The sequence below is a fragment of the Sciurus vulgaris genome (genome assembly GCF_902686455.1).
Source record: "Sciurus vulgaris genome assembly, chromosome: 15".
Taxonomy (NCBI): Eukaryota; Metazoa; Chordata; class Mammalia; order Rodentia; family Sciuridae; genus Sciurus; species Sciurus vulgaris.
Window position 1 is genome coordinate 73,135,812 of NC_136476.1, and position 26,537 is coordinate 73,162,348.

General features: G+C 40.4%; 1 protein-coding gene across 3 annotated transcripts in view; it reads right to left on the minus strand.

Moving 5' to 3' along the window:
* Window positions 1-26,537, minus strand: part of ASTN2 (astrotactin 2) — an 883,413-nt gene that overhangs the window by 510,087 nt on the left and 346,789 nt on the right. For all 3 annotated transcript variants that reach the window (XM_079113408.1, XM_079113407.1, XM_079113406.1), the window contains one exon: window positions 11,027-11,194. In XM_079113408.1, coding sequence (XP_078969534.1) covers window positions 11,027-11,194 — 168 coding nt within the window. The remainder of the gene's footprint in view (window positions 1-11,026; window positions 11,195-26,537) is intronic.

Sequence of the window (26,537 nt, forward strand, 5' to 3'; positions counted from 1 at the left end):
TTTCCATATTTTTGTTTGTTAATAATCCTTCATTTTACTTAGATGCTTCTTGGATTTACTTTTAAAATAGTAGGACATATGCCATTTTTAGATGCCTGAAATATTTTGAAACATACTTCTTGGATAAAATTTAATAGGGTCCCTAATTTAAAAGTCTGGATGTATGGTGATAAAATCTGGTCTTAAAATGAAGGTAAGCACTTCCCTCCTTTCCAGTGTCTGCAACTCAGATATAATCATCGGAGGTTCTCAGGCTACCTTTCTTTCTCTGTGCAACTTTGCAATATGAGATTTCAGATCTCTCAAAACCTCTTCCTTTCAAGTTCTGAAGCAAAGCTTGCCTCACTTTCAGTGGGACCGACGAGTTCCCAAGCAAGGAAAAGTTTTCATAGTCTCTTTTTTAGACAATTCTAACCTTCTTGTCCTTCTCAGTTTTTAAAAAGTCAACCTGTTGCTTGCTGTTGCAGGATCTCTGAACTTTTATGACCTCATCTTTGGCACAGATTGTCCTTTGGTAAAAGACCCCACTCCTCTTCCACAACATAACTTTACAACACATTTAAACCAAACATAGCAAAAGTACCAAAGAAAGATATCAAATAGTTTCTCTACAATTCATAAATGCTTTAATAGTTCCACATCTCAGTTCTACATTTTTCCCTTCTCCCCAATTCAACTGGGTCCTTTTATTTTTCAAGTTTACTTACTCTATAAATTATTTGTCCAAAGGATTCATGCTTCCCTCTGAGAATTCTTTGCAAATACCTATCAAAGGGAGAAGACCAGATGTCTCTCTCTTCTCTAGTGCTAAGCAATGACTCCTCAAAACAGTACCTTTCCATTTCACCAGTGTTCAAATCTGGGAATGTCAATCAAATATATTAAGACATTGCTTCTTTATAAAAAAATGCAAGCAATAATAACTACCTAAAAGTATTGTTATAAAGAGCAAGACAGTTACAAAAAGTCTCAGCATGGTGCTCAGTACACAACAATTGTATGATGAATTTAGATGTTATTGTCACTAATATTTTTGCACATCTTGATAGCTCATCAATACTCCACAATACCTCCTCTCCCAGTTGTAAGTTATATCTGTCCCTTGTGTCACACCCCCATCTAGATAATGAACCTGCATCAAGTGAACAGATATGAAAAAAAATAGGCTTAAATAACTGAGTAATTTCATGAAAGGTAAACAGAAAAACTTGGCTTGTGGATTCTATTTTCAGTGGCTTTTGTTGGAAGTGGTTTTGAATGTTTGCTTCCACTATTTTTCATGTTTGAATGACAAGGCATGGTGTCTATTAAATTTTACTTAGTTTAGATGAATTTTGTTTCATCCAGGTTCTGTAAAGTTCAGGACTCAGGGACGGTGAGTCAGAGAGCATGGGAGTTTCTGAGAGCAGCGTGACACTTCACTGGGGATTTCTCAGTGGAGGCCCACCGCATTAGCACCATTAGACAAGGATTAGTTCTAAACTGAAAAGCAGAGCTTCCTTTATTGAGTTCACGGAAGAGTATTGGTACCCCGTTCAGAGTAGAAAGTGACAGTAAGAAGAGAATTAACTGTCCCAGGTCAGTGTTAATTTAGCAAACATACATTTAGTCAGAATGTCGTCAACACCAAGAGGACTACCCATGGTACTGACCCAGAACCCTACTCCTAACCTTTGTGTCAAACCATAACTCTTACGTAATTAAAACTCCACATCCATTCATTCAAGAAAAGGCATATTGATCAATGAATGTTTCCTTTTTCAGATATAGCAATAAATAAGATGAACAAAGACCAAGTCTGTTCACATATCCTTACATTCAATTCTCTCCTCTCCAATCTGTCAGAAACAGAATTACATCTCAGCTTATCTAACTGTATGTCTCACCTCACACAATCCCATTTCTACATATCTGCTGTATTATCTAGGAACCTCAATTTCACCATCTCCTGCAAAGCTGGGACAGTCTCCACCTTTGCAAATTTCTGGAATTTATGGTTTCATAAAATCCTTTGTGTCCCTTTAAACTTTAACAACAAAGGGCTCAGTCAGTAATAGAAACAACCTATACACATTAGAAATACTTAGGACGATATGAGACAGCTATATGACATAACCACACTCACTGTATTCTCATTTCATATCCTATTACAAATGAAAAGTGGCTGCTGAAGACATGAAAATAAAATGAAGATGATGACTGAACATGACTGAAGTTCATATCAATTGTGGAAAGAAAATTCAATTTGCTATAAATACCATTTATAAATTGTTTCAATCATACTTAGGCTCTAAGTTATTAGTGCTTAAAAGGTCATAGAAACATGAATTTTGAGCTGCCAACTATCTTGAGAATTATTTAGGGCTGTAATTTGAATCTTGCCGCTAATTTTCTGAGTGACACTGGGCAATGTGCTGAGACTTAGCAGCACTCAGTCTCATTAGATCAGATGAGATGACATCTAGGGAAGTTTCCTGCACTCTAAGTACATTCCCTTGCATCATTCTGATGAACAGAAGAAATCTGAAGTCCACAGTGTGTGACATATCCAAGGTCAAATGGCAAATGTGAGGAAAACCAGGCACTAAGATTGAGAGTTTATGATCTTTTTTTTTCCATCACACAAGTACTAAATGAAAGGCCAATGGATAGGAATGTCCACCTTACTGTGTCTCTACCACATGGTAAGCTTCTACAGTTCAGAGACTATACTATATCTTATTCTCTTCCCACATAATCTAATGTAGTTGCATGTTGCATACGACTCATGAAATATTAATGGAACCGATAAGTGAAAACACAAATGATTGAATAACTGATTATTAAAATGAGTGTAAAATCTTTATATTTATGTCTCCCATATATTAGGTAAGGCACTAAATACAATTAAAATTTCATTTTTCCTGTTATAAATCAGATGTATTTCACAGGCATCTATAGAATACTGCATTCAACAACAGTTGAATATATTTGCTTCTCAGATGCTCATGGAACCGTCTCAAAAATAGACTACATAAACCATATTTTAGGTCAGAAAGCAAATTTTAGCAAAAAAAAAAATGACAAAATTTCTTTAATTTTATCTAATCATGATGGAATAAAACTAGAAATCAATACCAAAAACCCCACAGAAACTTTATAAACACATGGAGACTGAACAATATACTTTTGAATGATGAATGAGTGATAGAGGAAATCAAGGAAGAATTTTAAAAATCCTTAGAGTCAAATGAAAATAGTGACACATATCATAATCTCTGAAACACTACAAAAGCAGTTCTAAGAGGATAGTTTATGCCTATAAGTGCCTATATAAGAAAATCAGAAAGATCCCAAATGAACAACCTAATGATACATCTTAAAGTCCCTGAAAATCAAGAACAGAACAAACCAATTCCAAAACCAGTAGAAGGAAATATTTAAGATGTGAGCCAAAATCAGTAAAACTGAGAAAAAAAGACAATTCAAATAACTGATGAAATGAAGTACTAGTTCTTTGAAAAGATAAAAAAGATCCATAAGCCCTTGGCCAAACTAACCAAAAGAAAGAGAGAACACCCAAATCAGTTAAATAAGATAAACAAGGAGATACCACAGACATCACAGAAATCCACAGGACCATTAGGAACCAGTTTGAAAACTTACACTTCAGTAAATTTGAAAACTTAGAAGAAATGGATACATTCCTAGACACATTGGACCTGCCAAAATTGAATCAAGAGGGCATAGAAAACCTAAACAGCCCAATAACTAACAATAAAATAGAAGCATTAATAAAAAGCCTTTCAACAAAGAGAGCCCAGGACCAGATGGATTTTTAGCTGAATTTTGCCAGATCTTTAAAAAATAACTAAGGCCAATACTCCTCAAATGATTCTGTGAAGTAGAAATGAATGGAACACTTCCAAATTAATTCTATGAAGCCAGTATCACCCTCATAACAATACTAGATTAAGGACACATCAAGGAAACAAAACTATAGACCAATATCCCTGATGAACTTAGATGCAAAAATACTTAATAAAATGTCAACAAATTGTATTCAATAGCATATTAAGAAGGTTGTATATACTAACCAAGTTGGTTTTATCACAGGGAGCAAAGATGGTTTAACATAATGTAATTCATCACACAAATCAAATTAAGGGCAAAAATATCACACAGCCTTTGCAATAGATGCTGAGAAGGCCTTTGACAAAATTCAGCTCCCATTCATAATAAAAACACTGAAGAAACTGGGAACAGAAGGAACATACCTCAACATCATAAAGGATATGACAAACCCAAAGCCAACATCATAGTGAATGGTAAAAAACTGAAAGCATTTCTTTTAAAATCTAAAATGAGACAAGATGTCCACTCTTACCACATCTATTTAATATAGTACTAGAAATTCCAGCAAGAGCAATTAGACAAGAGAAGGAAATAAAAGTGATACAAATAAGAAAAGAAGAAGTCAAATTATCACTGTTTGCAGATTATCAGATACCATACTTAGAAGATCCAAAAAGTTCCATCAGAGGACTGTTAGAACTAGTAAATAAATTCAGCAAAGTAGCAGGTTGCAATGTTAACATACAAAATCAACAGCTTTCCTATATACCAATAATAAATATGCTGAAAAAATTTCAGGAAAACAATTCCATTCACAACAACCTCTCTCCAGATAAAATACCTATAAATAAATCTATATAAGGAAGTGAAAGACCCACACAATGAAAATTATAGAATTATAAGAAAAAAAATTGTAGAAAACATACAAAAATGGAAAGACATCCCATGTTCATGGATAGGCAGAATTAATACTGTTAAATTGGTCATATTACCATATACAGTATACCAATTCAATGCAATCCCTATCAAACTTCCAAGGACACTCTTCAAAGAATTAGAAAAAGCAGTCCTAAAATTCATTTGGAAAAATAAAAGATCCAAAATATCCAAAGCCTAATCCAAAAAAGCAATGTTGAAGGCATCAACCTATGTGGGTCAAAAATACACAGAGCTTAGCATGATATCACACATGTGCAGAATTGTCACAGAGCTGTCTCACAACAACACCTGACCTTTGAAAATGTCCTTGAGAATCAAAGTCTGAACATTTGAACTATTTGATGCTGTGATCTTTGGGACTACAGCAAGTCATTCTTGATTATTTACTTTCTGTACTCAGAGAGATGGAGAGCAAGGGGAGTCTATTCCAGAAGCACAACACTGCCTTCTGGTAACATGTTCAAGTGTCCCTTAATTTTTTATTGCTCTCAATCTTTGATGGGTTTCTTCACATCCACCCAGTACTGTGCTGGAAAATATTTAATGTTTGGCTTTCTGAAGAAAATAAATCCTTATTCTGTAGCATTTATTAATTTTATTGATAGCCAATTTCCAAGCTACCAATCTGACACCACTGAACAAATTGTTGAGAAGAAATGCTAACACTGAACTCTCATGAGTCCATTGGAGTTGGCTCCAGCACACCATGGATCCAGTTTTATGGATCCAGTTTCATAGTCAGCCCTTTGGTGTTACTAATCATGAAATTCCTAGAAAACCTGAATGGTGCTGGGCTCTGGCACACAGTCAGTAAAATAAGGCTAGGTTCGTCTAGGTACCACAGTAATCATATGTTCTTCAGCTACAACATTGCCACTTTCCTCCTGTTCCCTTGTCATTTGGTAGAACTAATCCTTCTTATAAACACATCCAAAGTATATATAAGACATGAGGACCGATACTTTGACTCCATAATTCTTACCAGCCCTACAGATGTGATCCACAGAAGCAGAGTTCCAAATTTGCACTCTTGATGGAATGCAAGGCATTGGGGGAGGTCCAGCTGTTTCTTTGGGCAGTTACATGTTTCCACAGTTGGGAAGATACGTAGTTTTCCTATTTCAGTGGTTTTACAGCCTTCCTGATTCTTACCTTTTTATGAGCTCTCTTCCTCTTACCTTTCCAGTTTTACCCTATCTCACTCTCCCAGTTCTCTGCCTCCACTTCATGCCTAGTGAATTTTCCAGATACCAGACCAACTACACTCTGTTTCCTAGAATCACTGCAAACTTTCCTCCTCTATTTGTAAAATTAAGTTTCTTCTGCTACAGCACCCTCTTACTCATACTCCCTATTCATTCTATGAGGCTAAGCTAAACGGTCATCTTCCCCATGACATACCTCCTGAAATCCCCATCTAGAGTACATCTCTCCCTATGCTGCAGGAAAGAGGCACTTTGTTCATGCATTGTTCATGATTTATGCCACACCATGTTTTTTATAATAGCTGTATATGAGAAGATTCTTTTTATCCCTGTGAGAATGTAAAATCCATGAAGACAAGAACACTGTCCAATTTGTCTGTGATCTCCCATAGCACTTAACACATAGACTTATGAGTTGTGGAATTAAGAAAATCTTGCTTGAATTGAATCTAACAAATTGAACTAAATTTTACAAAGTGGTCCTCATTCAAGCCTCATGAAAATATATTCAGGGATCTTATGTTCCCATTTCCACTCCTACCTGTAGATAATCCCATCCATTTATGCCTTGAGTGATTTATAAGAGTAAGACACTTTGCTGGGCATTGAGGTGAGAAGGATATAGGGATAAATTAGATACAGTCCCCGGGCTTATGAGCTTATATTCTTGCAGGGGAGACAAATTTTCAAACAATAATTCAAATTTTAATCTTGTTTTAGGTCAACATAGGATTCTAATGATTCTGTAGAGTCATCCATTCTACTAAGAGGAAATGAGAGGCAATTAAGTGAGTAGAATTAAGAGAGTAAATGATTAAAGGGTGGAAGGTATATCAGATGGAGGGAGGAGCTGGAATTCTAGTCAGAAGGGGAAACTTTGCTTGGGTTGTGTGAGACAATAGGAGCAGAGGGGACAATTCAAAGCAGGATGCTCTTGGGATGTGGTGTAATGGAAGGACAAGAGAGCACCATGGAGTTCAGATGACCTGCTGTTGCACAGTTTTGGTGACACAATTCCTCAAGAGTTTCATGTGTGAGTAGATATGGTGGTATGTAATTGTTTCTAGAAGCAGGGCAGTTGACTACTTCCTTCCTCTTTTCATGATTCTCTGCTCACCTGTTACATATCAGGTATGATGCTGAGCTTTAAAACAGAGGGTGAATGAGGCACACATCTTGGCCTGCCCTCCTCATCCCCCCACAGAGTTTCCAGTCTGTGACAGAGCCAGACAAGAAAAGAACAATGACTCTTCAAAGGGACAAGAATTAGGACATACGGGAGCATAGCAGGCTACGACCACAGGAAGGTGGACCCTTCCATCAGGTCAGGGCCAGGGAGGGCATCAGAAAGACCTGTAGGAGGAAGGGGGCTTGGGTTGAATGTGGAGGAAATAAAATGGAGTTGCTGACTTCTAAGTAAAAGGAGAAAAGCATTTCAAGTTGAGGAAAGAGCCTGTGAAGGGGTTGGAGGCAAAAGAGGCCATAGTGCTTTTATGGACCTGCAAGTGCTCTGTTTCCTTTGAGCCTGGGGCACAGGGCAAGTAGAGGAGGAGATGAAGCAACAGAAGTGAACATGGTTTTCTGAAGATGATTCCATAACAAATCTGGCATCTGAGCCTTCCGCTGAACATGTAAACATTGGAACTGTTTGGGAAGAAGAGCGTTAAAGCATTGCTTCCACAAGGGTAGTCCATGAGCCAGAAGCGTCAGCACCAGCTGGCCAGTTGTTAGAGACACAGAAGTAAGCAGAAAGTTTTTCTGTTTACTTCTGAACTGATGTCACTTTGAGAAGTAGAGGAGTTTTAGGACAGAGGAGCAGACCTCCAACCTGGGCCACTACACAGAACAAAGAGACCTCTGTCCTCTACACAGAGCATTGTCATGGTAACTATGTAAGAAGCTTCCAAAAAGGCTGGCCAGACTCTTGAGAATGGAGAGGAGACATTCCAGAGAAGAGAGACTGATGTTCATTGCAGGGAGAAGTGGAGGACCAGGAGTAAGGAGACCTGGGCTCTAATCCTAACTCAGTTTCTAACTTCCTTTGTAGCCTTGGCAAGTTGCTTTCTCTTTCTGACTCTTGCTTCCTCCATTTGTGGATAACCAGAACAAGCATTTATTGAGTACCAACTCTGAATAAGGTATTGTCTATACTTATCATTTAGTATACCAGAGCCAGTGTCTCGGGTTTAAATACTACACAGATGCTGTTGGAATGCACATTTATATCTTTGGCTAAGATCTCTTTGAATTTGAGTTATAGATCTGTAGTGAATGCTCACACCTTTATGTAACTTGGGCTTCTATTCTGAATATAAGTTTGACTTTTTTGTGTACCAGAGCAGGAGTCAGTTGGTCACCCTTGACATGGTTCCTAGCTCTGTACCTCTTTCCAGTTCCTCAATGTGGTCAACCCAGATACTTGTCAGACATCCAGAACAACACAGCAAAGCTTGTTGCCTGGGCATTAGAAGTAGAAATCTCACCCAAATGGCTCAAACCAGGGTCCAGACATGAGAACTTAAGAGGCAACTTGCAGGCCTACCACACAGGCTCTATGCTTTCCTGCCACATCCTTGAAATGAAATCATTCAAATATTGCAATGAATTTAAAGTGACCTGCACTTTATTCTTATTCTCCAATATAGTCATTCCCCCGTCCCCAACACTTTCTCTCTCTCTCTCTCTCTCTCTCTGCCTGACTCTTCATTCCTACCTTTTGTGACAGGAGATGGAAGACTGGCCTCCTGGCTCATTATAGCCTCCCTGCTCAGTATCTGTCAGTGAAAAATCTTTGAACATATTTTCTGCTGTGGGGGTTATTGAATTTGTGCCTTTATCTGAAGAATCAGGTGCTTCCCCAGACCAGGTTTTTCCCCAGGCCCTGGGGAGAACACAAAGTTGGTTCTCAGAGCCAGAACAATGCTCCATCAGGAATGAACTGAACAAGGGTCAGGCAAAAGCCACAAGAAAATAAGTTTCCTGTGTGTGGGACCCCCTGGCCATGAGCCAGACAGGCGTCATTCCATTCACCAGGTAAAAGAAGCGTCTTATAGAAGGCACACTATAAACACTCAACACATGTGTCCTCTATTTCCCGTGAAGGTAGGGTTGCTAGGCACTGGGGCTCCAGAACACCAATGCAGCCAATGGCCCTCAAGATGAGTCAAAAGCCCACTGTCCATTTCTATATGACATTAACCAGTCACCTTGAACTCATACCCAGAAGAGAGTTCTGTATCCCTTTCAGCCAACACCGATCATTCCATGGCATCCGCGACCCGGTAAGCAACTTGATCTGCCCCACTGTGCAGGCTGAAAATTTACAATCACTTTTGATTTCACTCCTTTTCTCACTTCCCTTATCCAATAGCAAACTCTGCCGAGTCTCAGCCAAACTCTGTTAAGCCTACACCCAGACTCTAATCACTTCGTCACTATCTTCTCCCCTTAGCTCTGTGACTCAAGCCACTACTAACTCTTGCCCTGACAAGAGTGGCAGGATGTGTGAGCAGCCTTGGTATTGGTCACCATACAGCAGTCAGGGTGATGATATTGAAATGTAGGTCAGGACACAAGGCCCCTGTACTCAGAATCTTCAAGGGACTTGTCATCTCACTCAGAGTACAACCCAAAGTTCACATCATCCTATATAAGACCCTGAAGCGACCCTCAGACCCACACATTCTGTTCCTCAGATCACACTACCTACTCCTCTCTTCTCCCACCTTCCTCCAGCCATCCTGGGCTTCCTGCCAGTGCTGAAACAATGACCCATTTGTGGGCTTCTGTCACAGACCACTGACCCTTGCAGTTTCCCCTGCAGAGAAAGCTCTCCCCCACATATTGGCATGGCTTCCTCTGGAATCATCTCAAGATGCCTGTTCAAATGTCAGCTTCTCATAGAAAGCTTCTTTGACCACTCTCTATAATGACAAATCCTGCTCCATCCCCAGCATCCCATTCCTTTGGCTCTGATTACTCCCTCTCATGCCAGTGTGTATACATATATGTACTTGTTTACCTGCCTACTGCTGCTCTATCCAATAGAACTTTTCACAGGGATGGAAATGTTCTATGTTTGTGGTTCAAGTAGGAAGCACTATTCACATGAGGCTATGGAGCACTTGGAACCTGGCTAGTGTGACTGGGGATATGAATACTTAACCTTTATTAACTTCAATTAACTTACAGTAAGTAACTACATATGGCTTGTGCCAACCATATCAGACTGAAGATTCACTGTCTCCTGCCACACACATTAGATCATAAACTTCATTAGGCAGAGATTTTTGCTTATTTTATTCATTATTGTGTTCTTGATATCTAAAAACATGCCTGGTTACTCAGGAAATATCTGTTGAATGAATGAATGAATGAATGAATGAATGAATGAATGAATGAATGAATGAATGAATGAATATGCTGGTAACTTTCCATGTGGTTTTTCATTTAATCAACATTCTTGTTAGTTTTTTTTTTTGTGTGTGTGTGTGTGTGGTACCAAGAATTGAACCCAGGAGCTCTTAACCACTGAGCCACTTCTCCAGCCCTTTTTTATATTTTATTTTGAGATGGGGTCTCACTAATTTGCTTTGGGCCTTGCTAAGTTGCTGAGGCTGGTTTTGAACTCGCAATCCTCCTGCCTGAGCCTCCAGAGCTATTGGGATAGGCATGTGCCTAGCTTGTTGATTGGGTTCTATTTTCATTTCCTGATACTCAGAGATATGCAGTGCCTTGCTACAGAACACCCAGCTAACAAGAGGTAGGCAGGATCTGAACTTAGGGGTATCTCTATTGACATTCAGACCATTTGCCTTCCTGGACTTGAACTATATGTTCTCTGTGGAATTTTCTAGATCTGAGATTCTGTGATTCTCTGAGAATTTCCTTCCTTACCAGGAAATGGAAGCACATGGTTAAAACATGAACTGGAGAGATGGGCCTTTATATCAAGCCCCTGGTCAATGGCTCAGAATCCTTTCTCTAGGCAGAAAAGACAGCCCACGCTCTCCCACCTGGTAACCCCAGCCCCATCTCCCATGGCTCACCAGTTTCCGGGTCGCAGAGCTGCTCACAGGCATCTGTTGTCCTTTGTCCACAGAGGTCCCTCACCCACGGGGAGGTGGCATTGATCTGGTAATACAAGGACAGCTTGGCCGGATTTAACCAGTCGGAGATGTCCAGGTAGCTGCCTTCACTCACCACGAAGCTGCTCCCTGCGGGTAAAGAGAGAAAGACAGCTACTTTCTCCTCGATTTTAGGGTCTTGCTGCTAATACTGCAGAAGCAGAGATACATTCAAGCCACCATTCTCCTGCCCTGGACACTGGATCTCACCAGTCTGAAAGCTTTTACTGAGCATTTATATTTTGACAGTATGGTGCCACAAGTCAACAGAGGCAGAGACAAATCAGACGTGAGAGAGAGAGAATTCAGCCTAGGGGTTAAGAGCAGGTCCTTAGGACTGAGGGGACATGGGTTCAAATCCTGGCTAGCCTTTGACTTTGGGTAAGTCACTTGGTTCCTCTGGACCTTGGTGATTTCATCTGTAAATGGAAATATTAATGAGACCCACCTCAGCTGGGAGAATAAAATTAATTAATGTGGATGAAGTTCTTAGCCAGCCCCTGACTTGTTCTAGTGAAGGATGATTAAATGTTAAATTTCAAAAGGAATAAAATAGTTAATGTCCCTGTCATCCGGGACCCCCCTCCAGATTAAGGACCACTAATACCCAGGGGCTGGGTGAGTGATGTTTATGGGAGAGACTGGATAAGTGTAAAAAAAAAGAAAATAACATCAGGCTTCTTGCTCTACTTTTGTTACAGATATATTTTTGTTGTTATTGTTTTGTTTTGTTTTGTTTCTGCTGAAAGGAAACCAAACCCAGGCCCTCACCTACGCTGGGCAATCGTTCTACCACTGAGTAACATCCCCAGCCTGATTTTTATTTTTTTACTGTTATTTTTATTCTGGAAAAGATGAAGTGATAGAGACAGAAACAGAGACGGGAAAAGATTTAAAAAAGAAAAAAAAGAAAAAAAAAAAAACCTCAAAGGAAAAACTCTCTAGTCATAGAGTGAAACTTTAGATGTTGGGAAACAATAGGGACAAGGTGTTGCTTGGATCAAAGGGACACTGCAGTCTCCATCACAGTGGGCAGCTGGGAAACAGCTCCAGCAGGCTCTTGCCATGTGGAACTAAAAGCTAGGGCACCAGATCAGATTTCCTACAAGGGAGGCTGAAGATTCACGTTTTTACTGTAATTCATAGTTTTACAATGGTGAAGCAAATCTGTTCCCCAAAATCACAGAGGACAAAAGTCTCTGTTTTTGTGAACCGTGTTCTGAAATGACCCTCATTAATTCATACAGATTGACAGATAACATACATGCGCTTACAATTGTATATGCTAAGATATTGTACATGCATGCATAATAATACATAAAATAATATGTGCACACAAATATATTCCACATGCATGCCTATGTGAACACAGATGTACACATCAATTTGGGGGAGGCAAGAAACTGCTGCCCATTCAGGGTGGCTGCCAAATGGGTTGTAAATGATGAATATGCATGCATATCAATAAAGAAAAACAAAGGTCGTATTTCACAGGCTTAAGAAATATGAGTCCAAACAGGTCTAAGCTTCACCAAGCTGGACTTGATTCTGGATTCACAGCAGATTTAGGAACCTCTGCTACAAGGGACGTTAAATTGTGTTTCATAATTAACATGACTTGGCTTCTCTGCTGTGTCTGCCTCTCTCTGTCTCACTATCAACAAAAAAGTCTTCAATGATGCAATTTGAATTCCCCACAGAAGGACTCAGTTAATAAGTATCAGACTGGTTTGACAGAGAGCTCTCTGTGACATCATATCAGACTGCAGGCTGACCTAAGGTGGCACTCAGCTTGCCTCAGGTGACCTGCTGTGGTCCAATGGGCAATGGTCAGGGAGATGCAAGCACAGCAGTCCATACCTGACTGCCTGAGCGCCTAAGGCTGTGTGGAGAAGGTTCCCTGAAATGAGTAAGGGCAGAGCAGGCTACGATTATCTTCTCTAACTCACATAAATATGACAACTTCTACCACCTAAAGAATGAGTTCTCAGGGAAGAGTTTAATAGACAATAGGATTTTTGGTGTGGATGGAAGAGATGTCTACATCAAATAGCAGGAGCAGACAGACAGCATTAGGTGCTGAGATAAGGAAATGACCACCCTCGAATTTGGCCCTGACGTCCTTGGCAGCTAAAACAGGAGGGAAAAAAAAAAAAAAAAAAGATAGAAAGAGAGAGGAAAAAAAAAAAAAAGAAGGAAAGGAAAGAGTCTGTTGCATTCCATATTTCACATTTCTGGCAAGTGAAGATATGCAAATCTATCTGCAAAGCCATATTTCCCCCACTGGAACTAAGCCCAAGCAGAAACATGTCACATGGGTCCTTGAGCAAGGCACCGAACATCAGTATCAACTACAGATTTTTCTTTTAAAAAGCACAGTCATGCTGTTTAAATGGATAATTCTTGTATTTATTCTCACTAAAGACTGAGGGATGGATATTGAATTGTGTCCCAGGGCTGAATTTGGTTAATCCTGCTTCTTCAGGAAAGCGACACAGTGCAGTGATAAAGAGAACAGTCAGTGAGATAGGAGTTCACATCCTCTTCCTGCTCCTCACCAGTTCTGCCAGCTTGTGGAAGAAAACAAGCCTTTAGTTACCACCTATGAAAAACATGGATACCTACCCCCTTCATAGGGTTAAGATCCAGATTCAAGGAGACAAATCATTTCTCTTAGGTCAGGATCACCAGAAAACAGATGCAAAGTCTAAAGATTGGCATGTTGGGAAGGCTGGGGGCACTCTTGTCAGGGGGTGAGCAAAGCAGGATTAGGCAGAGGGAGAAGTCAAACTTCTGGGAAGTCTCAACAAGCCCTAACCAGTTAGTTCCATGGACACTCTGGCACCAGGATGGTCCCTCCGAGTTGCTTCAAGTCAAGGCAGCCCTTGTACTTTCATGTGAACCAGTCATGGGCCTGGAAAGGGGACATAACCTTGGATGAGGTGTTCCCTTTCAATGAAGGACATTTCTCCAGTAAGAACTCCTCTGCACATGGACAACCACCAACATTCCTGGTGGCTGTGGAATGAGTGCCTTGGTGCTAACTGGAGACTGCAACACTACAGTATCCACTCCAGTAGTGTGACGTCCCAGGCACACTGTGAACTCTCACCTAACCAGAGTCACTTTGATTATTATTTGGACTTCTTATGAACTTTGAATTCTAAATGGAATATTAGTTAGGAGGTATCAAATATAAGAAGTATGAGTTTCATTGGAAGGAAGTGACTCGAAAGTAGGTACAACAGAGTAGATGTTCCTCCTCCCTAATGTACAAACCTAGCTCCCAATGTGATGGAATTTGGAAATTGAGTCTCTGGGATGTGATTTGGTCATGAGAGAGAAACTCTCATGAATGGGATTCATGCTCTCAAAAAAGACATCCCAGAAAGGTCCCTTTGCCCCTTCCGTCTTATGGGAACCCAGAGAAGATGATCTTCTCGGATCCAGGAAGCAGGTCAGTCTGCCAGCACCTTGATCTTAGACTCAACAACTCCAGAACCGTGAACTATATGCTTCTCTTGTTTATGAGCTCCCACTCTATGGCATTCTTTTATTTTTATTTTTTTTAATTAAAATATTTTTTTACAGACACATTTTGATTCATTGTACACAAATGGGGTACAGCTTTTCATTTCTATTGTTGTACACAATGTATATTCATGCCATTCATGTAATCATGACATGAAGTTTGGGAAGAAATTGATCTGGCCAAATGTGCACAATTAGCAAAGGGCAAAAGTGAAAACTGAAGCAAGACTGTTCATCCTCCAGAGCTGGAACTTTCTGGTTATTCCAGACTGTCTTGGGAAGTAGGGGCTTTGGTTGGGTTGTTTTCTGTTGTTCTTTCACTCCGCCTCTGATAGTCTGCATACTTGTCTTTAGTGCATATAGTGTTGGAGGACTTTTGTTTTCTCAGACTGATTTCTTACAGGAAACAGGTTGTGATTCATCAGTCCTTTTCAATTCAGCTCTTACTAAAATGCCTGTCACATGCTAGGAGCATGTCATTAATGATATCAAAATTCCTTGTTTGACTAGGTTGAATTTCTTCTCACTCAGAAGAGAATTTCTTCTCTGTTTTATGAAGCAGAAATGCTTCTGAATTGATGCCCCCCTGTTTATTGTTTTTCTATCCTGTGAAGGCCAGAAAATAAGACTAGTCTTCAGGCTCTCCCCAATTTCAAATTAAAACTTGAACTTCACTGTAGTGGTCCCTGAATTCTCATATACTCCATGAGCATGGAAATGGATAACTAAAGTACAGACTCAGGTAGAAGGGTTCTACGTGAAGGAGCAAGGCGACGTAGCAGGGGAATACTGTGTTGGATAATGCAAAGAAGGGACTTTGCGTTGAATTTAATGTGTTCATTTAACCAACATTTAGTAAACCCCTCCCTGTTTAATAATTAGAGAGACAAAGAAATGGGCTGAGTTCATTGAGAACATTATGAAATCAACAAGGGTGATTGAATATATACCCTGATATCTATAATACAAGCTACAGTGGGTTGAGGACTTCCTGAAAAGGCTAGACATTGTCTTTGGATATCAGGAGAAGAAAAAAAGGGAATCTCATAGAGGAAGCATCGAAAGCTAGCCTTTAAGCCAGATCCTGAAAAATGGTAACAAGAACAACAAACTAGACAGAAGTCAAGGTGAAGGAAGAGAAGCATAAGGAACTATCTTCCCCACAGTATATGACAACCTGTGTTGTGTTCACCCCATAAGGCCCAACTCCAGACCTGGCTTATACTTCTACTAACCCTTTTAATACTCAGGAGGAATATCACTCAACCCGTACCTGCACATGCCATGCTGCAGATCCATTGACTCATGCACCTAGATACCATGAAGCACCAAGTCCTGTACTGGGCTCTAGGTGAATAAAAGATGAGGTTTGTCTACTGAGTTCATAGAACAGAAAGGCAGATCAGACGTGGCCACTCTAAGGCAAAGCTTGAGTGTCCATTCCCATTCCCCTCTTTACTCATCCCATCTTATTGAAGACACAGAACATACTTTACTTAGCTCTATAATCAGCATGGTTCCTAGAGTGTAGTGGAGGCTCAGAAGATGCTGGGTGGGTGTGGAGAGAACGAGGCATAAAGGAGCAATATTAAAGTCAAAAAGTATCAAGAAGCAATCTCTAAATAAAGTCTGGCATGTCTTGGGAATAAATACTGCCCAGCAAAGGAGTAAAATGCATTGTTCCATGTGCCTCATATTTTTTGAATTTTCTTCTGGACTTCTGTTTTATTTTCTTGGCTTCATGTTAAAAATGTACTCCCATTATTGGGTGCTCTAAGATTCTTCTCTAAGATACTCATACAGATCCCCCCAGAGAGAATGACTCTGAAATAAATCTCTGCCAGAAGCTCTCAACTTCAAAATGTCATGTTTCCTTATTTTTAAACACACACACATAACACACACACACACATAACACACACACACACGCACACACACGGGTTTTTTCTCCCACTGCCTTGTGGGAATATACATCATCTAATTAGCCAAATGGATTTTCAGTTCAGCCCAATCATTTCCTTATCTAGCATCTGAAGACCAGCCTTGCTCAGGGGACTGCACGGGCACGGAGGTCCTCATTAACTCTGATCTTCAATTACATTGATTATAAGCCTGCTTCTGTAATTGTGCAGCATAGATCAGGGGTGAGCTGGGGAGCTCAGGCCACTCTGTAATGTTCTTTGAAAAGCCAGAGGCACATCAGCCCCCAAAGAAACAGAAAGCTACAGATGAGAACTAAAAATACCACTGAAGGTGGTGTCACCAGATAAAAATTGCCTGGAGAGCCAGACAGCAGCTGCAAATCCCTTTCATTATACCTCAAATCATAAGACAGACCTCTGAGATCCTCGGATGAACATTTCAAAACAAACCTCTGGTCACAGTGGTGAGTGAGAAACAGACCAATGAAAGATGGTCTTCCCAGTTGAAGTGCAGGGATTATTTTGGCCCAAAGTATTCATTTGTCGTTCCCTGCTTTCTTTGGGTATGAAATAATTAAAGGTTCCTCTTATTCTCTTCCATCACCATGGTTTCTACCTGTTGGGGTCTTGGACCTGGGAGAAATGTTTTTACTGAAAAAAAAAAAAAAAAACAAAACTCTGATGAAGGAGAAATAAGATCCACATCTGCCATCAGCTCAACAGATCTCCAAAGTGTGTGTCCACTATTGCCCTATTCCCCAGCCCATGGAGCCCAGGTAGGCTTGCCTACCTCTACCTCCTACCATTATCTGAAACTATTTAATGAGTGGGTGATCAAGCTGCAAAAACAGGGGCTAAAATCAAGCTTGAGACAATCTGGATAGCTAGGAGCCATCAATCTTTGAGAGCAGCAAGTCTGGGGCATCATTACAGGGGTCTCAGAGAGGGTTATCCACCAGTCAGTTCTGTCTTCACTTCCTGAACTTCCCCTTCATCTTTTTTTCCCTCCTGCAATTTTGTTTCCTTTTTCCTGTTCCTCTGTAAGGTCTCTGCCTGATATGGGCTGAATCGTGTTCCCCTTAAATGTATATATGGCATTCCTAATGTTCATTGCCTCCAAAGTGACAGTATCTGAAGACAGGGCCATTGCTTCTTGGAGTAAAGCAAAATTAAATGAGGTCATTAGGGTGAACCCAAACCCAATATGACCCATGTCCTCCTTAGAAGAGATTAGACTACAGATGCACACAGAGGAACAACCCTGTGAAGACACAATGAGAAGCCACCAACAAGTAAAGGAGAAAGGCCTCAGCAAAAGCCAACCGGGCTGACGCTTTGATCTTGGAATTTTATGGCAGCCGTGGCAAATCAGGACACTACTACTGTCATATTTGACAAATATCTCTTAATTCTGCCATTTTCACACATTAATCTTTATTCTGTGCCAGGGATCCCTATGGATTACCTTTCAGAATAAATTTTTCAAATTTATAAAACAAAATGCACAGTGTTACTAAGGAAACCAACAAATGAAATCCAGTTCTACACATGGACAGCTCAGGGGTTCATGGGATAAAAGCCCTAGTCTGACCTATGCTCTTTTCATCCATTCCTCAGATGCCCAGTCTGATGTCCAACCTGGTTGCAAATGCTTCTGACATCATTGGAAGAGAGAGAATGGTGCATATATGAGAGTAAGATGCAAACGACAAGAGGGGGAAAGAAGTCATTTCATACTTTGTGTAATAAAAATATCAGAGCTCAAAAAAAAAAAAAAAAAAAAAAAAAGACAACCCCAAGAAGAAGTTCCAGTCACTATTTTAAAGAGGTCAATCTCTTTATTTTGCCTCATTTTACAAGAAAACACACTGTTTTTTTTCAAGCTCTGAAGAAGACAGAAATTTGGTTGGGATTGGAATCTTCTTAGATTAGTCACAGAGCAGATCTGAATATCATACTAAAATAGTAACATATTTAATTTTACAGAATATTAGAAAACAGAGTTCTTTGAACCCAGAATTCACTACTTTAAGTAGTCTTTTAAAACATTTCACAAACCATGTCACATTCATGAAATTTTAATACTAGAGATACATTGTGCAACTGCTTATGCAGTATTTGTATGGTTTACATATTGTGTTTTAGTGTATGTAAAAAGAGTAAGGCTATCCCGCCCTGCCCCTGAGAATCCAGTGTCACTCCTTTGTGGGTTGCTCCTCATTGATGATGCCTGCTGCAGTCACACCCTCTTCTTTTAGACATAAGGAAACTCAGGTTCAGGAAAGGGACCAATGAGCTCAAGATCCCACTGGGCCTAAGGAAGTGCAGTCATGCACTGCATAAATATGCTTTGGTCAATAAAGAACCTCATGGCCGACAGTGGTCCCTTGAGAAGAAAAGAAGCTGAAAAACTCCTATCCCCAGTGACATTATAGCTGTCATAATGTGACTGTGGTGATGCTGGTGTAAACGGATGGCGCTGCCAGTCATATGAAAGTGTAACATGCACAACTATGTATGGAACTTGATGCTTGATAATGATTGTCCACGTTGCTGGTTTATGTATTTACTAGTATGCATTTATCATTACATAGAGTGTAGGCTTCTATCTATTAAAAACAACTTCACCATAAAATACCATGGCCTGTTACACCAGCAGCACCTGCAGACAGGTCCTCTTTACCGGGTCTCTTTATTGCACCATTTTCTTGTGTGCTTGATATGAGTTGGTGTTGCTTTGCTCATCGTGAACATGGGAGCAAAAGGCTCTCCAAGAATCACATGCCGGGTAGCCTGGGTGGGTGACAGACTGCACCATAGCATGTGTAGGTACACACTGTGAGGTGTACACGACTCACAGCATACCCCTATTTGTTATGTAATAAATGACTGATGTGTCCACCTAGAACTCAGACTCTGTGACTCCCAACCTCTCGATGCTGTGAGGAGGTGAGGTCAGTGACTTTGCTTCCAAAGGTCACATGGCAGAAAAGTGTCAGGGCAGGCATAAAACCCAAGTGTTGTGACCTCTAGCTCACGTTTGTTGCAGGACTTCACACTGACTACCAAACGCAGATCCTGTGGAGCTAAGAGAGGACCATGAGGTTAGCACTCCCCCTCGGGACAGGAAATGCTGACACCTGGAGAAGACCACGTCCTGGAAGACACATTGAAGAGCACATCACCAGATATGCCAGAGAAGCCATGTGGAGGTGGGGAAGCCACTGGGATTGTGGGTGTTCTATATTAGAAAAATAGCAGTTTTCAAATAGAGCTGTATCTCATTCCTCCTCCCTCTGCCCAAATGGAGATCTCCCTGAATTGCTATGCCCAAATTTCCTCTGGCCAATGGCTCTGTTTCTGTCATTTTCTGTATTCCCCACCTCAGATCGTGATCAAAGTCTGGCTATGAACAGATTGCCACAGAATTCTACATGCCTTTATAGATCCCTGTTCTTGCTTCAAAGTTGAGTTAGGGTATTTGAGTCTGAACAAAGGATGTTTGAAGTTTTGACATTTTAAAAAAGTATCCCGCCCCCCCAGGGATACAACAATTTGGTACCAAGCTGAGTAATGGGAAAAGAACAAAGTCATGAAATGCTTCTCCGTTTTCTTTAACTTGTTTAAATTTTTAAGGAAGAATTTTGGTTAAAGATGGAAAGAGTTATTTACTCTTAATTTAAGAATTTATTCTCTTAAAAAAAAAAAAACTTTCTTCATAATGTCATTGGGAATATATGTGTCAGGTCCAAAATCAATGTTGGATTTCTTTTTGATCTGAGATCAGTGTGTTTTGAATGAACATGGTAGACAGTTGCTCCCAAAACCCAAAGGTCCTTTAGCTTTGACTTTCTAATACTGAGAAAATCACTTTCTCTCTGTCAGCTGCCCAAGTAAGACATGAACTTAGATGGGAGCTCAGATGAGAGTTTTGACAGGAGTCAAAGGAGGGCAGATTAAATCCCGGCCCAGATACTACTTGCCGTGTGATCCTGGAACAAATCACTTAGTCTTGGCAAGCCTCCTCCATTTCCTTATCTGCACAATGGGAATTATATTCCTTCATAGACTTTCTGCAGCCATTAAATAAAATTTAAGTGAATTTTCTATGGAAAGTACAGTGCCTCGCTAGGGTCTTTATGTAGCACCATTCTAGGGGACAAGTTTTATGTAGGAAGCAATGCATTCTAGGTACAATTATATGTCTATTCATAGGTATAATACATTATTACTGCATATTTTGCATGTGTGTATACAACTGGATATGGGCATGGGTTTCTTATATGTATATACATACATACATACGAGTACGCACACATAAGCACAGACAACAACTGTGTCCCACACAGATGCTGCCTCCTGAAATTGTGCAAAGTGGTAGTCCCACCAGGCAGACAATTGTTTAATTTTGAAAAAGTCACTTTGCTCTCCCCTACCCAGGTTACACTCATTTCCTCTAGGCTGACTCATAGCTATCCCAGCAGCATCTCCTGATGTTCACAATATCCTGGGGCACACTGGGTAGGGAAGGAGTGGAGATGTGCTGCAGGCACCAGGGGCCATAGGAAGATACCTGGCACATATTAGGTTCAGTACATTTGCCAAACTCGTGGCTGAGACACGCATGGTTGGCAGAAGTACCAACTGAAATGCTTGTGGCCTTTTGGATCCAGCAGTTTAAATTACCTTCCCTGTCCAGTGCCTTCTTCTGTGGGTCTGTCCTTTCCTACGAGACATACTTTTCTCTGTCTTTCCTAAGGAATCTGCACTAACGTCAGGGGCTGTTTGGCAAAGATGGCTCACAACTGTGAGCACTAAGAATAACCATATTAGCAATTCCTCCCGGATCTGTTTCATTACTACACTGTGGGTTCAATGCCAACTGACCAAATTAGGCCCAGGCGCCTGCCTGCTTTTGTCTCTCACTGTCAGTGTGCTTGTGCACACGCGTGCGTGCATGTGTACGTGTGTGTGTGTGTGTGTGTGTGTTTCTCCAGATCTCTTGCCTTCTTCCCTCTTCTTTTGTCTAGAAAGTGCTTCAGTAGGAAAAGCACAGACCTCCAGGTTGGCCAACCTAGATCCAGAACTTTCCCTTAAACTCACTATTTGAGTGACATTGGGAAAGTCTCAGTGTTTTTTTGTGTCCTCATTTAGAAGAGGATGCAAAGTACTTGCCTTATAGCATTTGCGTGACAATTAAATGTGACTGTGTGTGTCTTACTCATTGAATGTACTTCTCAAATGGAAAATTTTATTGTTGCTACCACTGCTGTTGTTAATATTAATCTAATTGACTTTAGAAACACTGCCCATTTCATGGACAAGGAAATTAAGGCTGAAGGAGGCTAAAGGTACATGTCTTAAAGCACAGAGAAACAAGGTTCATGATTCAAAACTAGAATTCTGGTCTGCTAATCTGAGTTCAGAGGTTGGTAATACTGGACCACCTCCTTGTCTTCTCACTTCAGTGAAAACCTGTCCACACTACTAGGATATTTTATTGTTGTGGGGTTTTTTGGCCTCAGTCAACATTCACCTTTGGTTATTTCTCTGAGTACTGAGCTTCCCATGGTGGTGCCTGAAACATAAATCACACCACATTGAGAGGGAGAGAAAAAAGTGGCAGGCGAAGGTGACATAATATTGTAATTCAATACTTAATATCTCCAAAGACATGTAATACATCCTCATGACATTTCCAGGAGATATTTTCTGGAAACTGGACAATAATTCAAATTAATGCTAAGCCTAAATCTAATTGTTTTATGATGTTACAAAGGACTACATGGGGCAAAGCTTCCAAAAATCAGAGGTTTCAAGTTATGTTGATGGAACAGATTTCATTGTCTGGCATGGATGAGAACAGCTGCCTAAGTATATAGTATTGGTACAGGAGCAAGATAACAAAAGAGATCTGCAGCCCAGGTACACCAAGGATTTCTCATCAATCACCCTTCACCTGCCAAACCCTGTTATGAGTTCTGGGAAAGGCAAAGAGAGTTGCCATCATTCCTATGTCACAAAAAAGCATTTGCAAAAGTTACACACTAACCTTAAAATAAAATCCACAAGTCTACACTTTGGGTACTGTACTTCATCTATCATCACTTTATTTCTCAGCAGCCTGGTTTTGAGTTTAATGTCTGAATGTATGTGTTCCTACAATCTGAATGCAAGTACTCCTACAATCTGAATGTATGTACTCCTACAATCTGAATGTGTATACTCCTACAATCTGAATGTATTTACTCTACAATCTGAATGCATGTACTCCTATACTCTGAATGCATGTACTCCTACAATCTGAATGTAAGTACTCCTACAATCTGAATGTAAGCACTCCCACAATCTGAATGTATGTACTCTACAATCTGAATGCATGTACTCCTATACTCTGAATGCATGCAGTCCTACAATCTGAATGTATGTATGCTACAATCTGAATGCATGTATTCCTACAATCTGAATGTATGTATGCTACAATTTGAATGCATGTACTCCTACAATCTGAATGTGTGTACTCCTACAATCTGAATGCATGTACTCCTATACTCTGAATGCATGTACTCCTACAATCTGAATGCATGTACTCCTACAATCTATCAACATGTGTCCATTGTGCACCACTTACATGCTAGGTATGGCTACAAGAATGGGGAATAAGAAAGACATGGCAGTTGGCCATCAAGAGTGAACGAGTGTAGCAGAGAAAGGAATGAGCTTCTGTGAGTACCAGCAGGGTGGTATGCGTGTGTGTATGCACAGGCATGTGATGTTGTAATAGAAAAGGGAGGGTGTTAGTGTTCATGAAATAATGTTTCTCATAAAGGGAACAGAGCATGTGAAGTGTCTCACAAAGAAAATAGTTGAGTTCTGTTTCCAGTTGGAACTAATAGTCTAGCAAATGATGACAGTTAAATTAGAAGACATGCAGGACATTTTGTACATATTCTGGGGTGCTAAGTATCTGAATGAGCACAGTTCAATAGCAAAACCATGAATTGTGACTCCACACCAACCCCTAGGGTGCACATTCACATTTATACAACAGGAATGGGCATTAGCAGAAGACATAGAAAAGTTCCAACGAAGCTCACATGATTTTACTTTTGCAAAGAATCAGTCAATGGGTCATTTTTTTTGGTTGTTAAATTAATTTAGATGATGAAGGCTACTGTGTTTGAGAGACAGAGAGAGACCAGAGTCATGTTGAGGGGCAGAAATATGGAGAAAGGCAGCCAGCGTTTGTGTTCTGGCCCTGCCACTAACTCACAACGCTCCAGTTAAATGGGCTTTCCTTCCTCCACTATAAAAATGTGCATAATGATCTCATAGGACTGTAGGAGGTAATATATGTAAATTAAATTTCCGTTGTTTCAAATTACTCACTTTTAATGTAAATTAGGTAATTCATGTAAAGTGCTTAAAACACTACCTGACACATAATAAATGCTTAATAAATGTGAGTATTCTTTTACTATTACTACCTACATGTATTTGATCATTCTGTTGTGAAATAAAAGAGAATGCTGCCTTGTTCAAATATAGTTTGGCAAAAACAAATACAATAACCAAGATTCCCGTTTAAGCATCATATTAGCTTTGGATATAGCTGCACAAACAAAAGCCCGTTCTGTGACTCATTTCTACTTTCCTAATTGCCTGCTCCTGCTCTGGACCTCAGCCAGGAGTCAGTCTTTAGCCGTGCCATGGATACATACACATCAGATTGTGTATGTGCATAAACAAGAACACACAGCTCCTGCTGCCTCTGAGGACTGCAAAGAAATGGCATTAAAAGTGAATGATTTGAAACAACTGAAATTTAATTAAAAACAAAATTAAAAGTTGTTCCAAGCCTGGCGCTTCAGCCAGCAAGACTCAGAGGAAATTAGTAAGTGCTACTAATAGCTGGATCCAATTCACAAGCCTCTACGAGGAGACAGCAGAGCAAAGAAGATGCATACCTTTTAGATGAAACAATTAAAGATCACTTCTGAGAAATAATCACAGATGGTATCCCAGGGCAAAAAGGACCATTAGTTGCTGGTGTGTTTCTTTTGGACTTGCTCATTTCCATTATAGGAAAGTGTTCTGAGATTCCCCAATAGTATCTTCTATGGCAAAAGACAAGGACAGTGATTTTGAAAATCAGATTTAAATATGTGTGAGGTGGGGAGAAATTCTTTAAAAAAATAGTTGTCACTCACTGCCTGAAATTCTGCCTTACTGATTGACTTGTCATTAAAATTTCAAATATTCAAGTTGCTTAGTACAATTGATTTTCCTCAACGGACCCCATGAGGTCAACTGTTAGCTGGTGGCCAAGCCCCTAGGATGGTTGAGTGAGCTGGTTGCTGGAGTACAATGAAGGGGAGCATCCCAGAGCATGTGTGTGTGTGTGTGTGTGTGTGTGTGTGTGTGTGTGTGTGTGTTGCAACACACAGTGGGGCTGATTCTAAAACAGTGTTCAAAAGGGGTAAAAGAGACCAGTCTCTCTCTGACTCAAGAAAGCCTAGAGGTAAGAGAAGAAGAAGCAAAAACCATCAGGAATCTGGGTGTGGTGGCACATGCCTGTAACCCTGATGATTTGGGAGACAAGGCAGGAGGGTCCCAAGTTTGAGTCCAGTCTCAGAAATTTACCAAGACCCTTAGCAATGAAGTGAGACTCTGTCTCAAAGAAATAAAATGAAATATAATAAAAGAAAGGGGCTGGGGATGTAGTTCATTGGTAAAGTGCTCCTGGGTTCTATCCCTGGTAAAAAAGTCAACAGAAAGAAAGAAAAAAAAAAAAAAAAAAACTGTCAAGCAGGAAGATACAGAAAAGAATCTGAGAGCAATTCCATCAAGAAATGCCCACATCCAGCTCAACTCTGCAACCCACCTTGCTCAGGCTGCCCAGCCACACTGACCTTGATCTAGTTTCCAAGTCACTCAAGTGGCTTTGACTCTACTGCTCCTCCTGCCTGGGATACACCTTCTTCTGCCCTGACAGCTCAATTTAAACACCATCTCCTCAGAGAGCTCTTCCTGACCACCACAGTTGAGCAGGACATCCCAGCTCACTTCCTTGATTTCTTCGACACAGCGATTCACACAAATACCACAGCTTTACTTTGCTATTCTGAGAATTTGCACTGGCATCTGTTTCTTGTTGTGAACGAAAGCACCATGAAGCCAAAACTTGTGTGTCCTTCAGAGCACAACGTCTCTGCCGCTCCGTGACATGCAAGGGGCGTGAAATAAATGTTGGTTCAACGTGTGGAAAAGTTCTGTAAAGACTAAATAAAGCATTATAGGTAAACAGCTCACTGATGGGCACATCAGTGGTACATGGTGACTTTTACCTGCTATTCTTAGGATTATCTAATGTTATTTTATTTGCATTCTAGCCATTAATGTGTTCCCGGGAGGGCAGAAGGATGGGGACTGAAAGCAACTACAGGGCTCCAAATGCCAATATGATGTCTCCACCTTGAGTGTAGAACAGCCAGTATGCCCCAAGTGTGTGCTTGTTACCTGTGTGAATCTTACTGGGGTGTGAAGATGGGAAGGGGTGAGGTCAGATATGCTCAGGGCTGATGCAGCAGGTCACTTGGGAGAGGGGGAGAGCTGGAGATAATTACTCTTTGCACAAACCACTCTCATTCCATCCTCAGATGAGTTCTTTGTGGAAGAGGAGGGATCTTTTCAAGCTCAACCCATCCTTTAAGGCTCCACTCAACTTCTGTTCTCCCCAAGATATTTTTGAGCTCTACCTAAGTGAGAATAATCTCCACCTTCCACCCTGATCTTGGATAGAGCTTTGGGAACAAGGCCACTTAGGTTTACTGGCCTCAGGATTGGTTTTGAAGAATCTACCTCATTGCCAAATCTTACGACCTGATTTCGAGTGTGGAAATAAAATTTCAATAGGGTTCATAATCACAGTAACAAGATTAATGTCTCAGACTTATTTTATGAGGGTTATATTTTTTTTT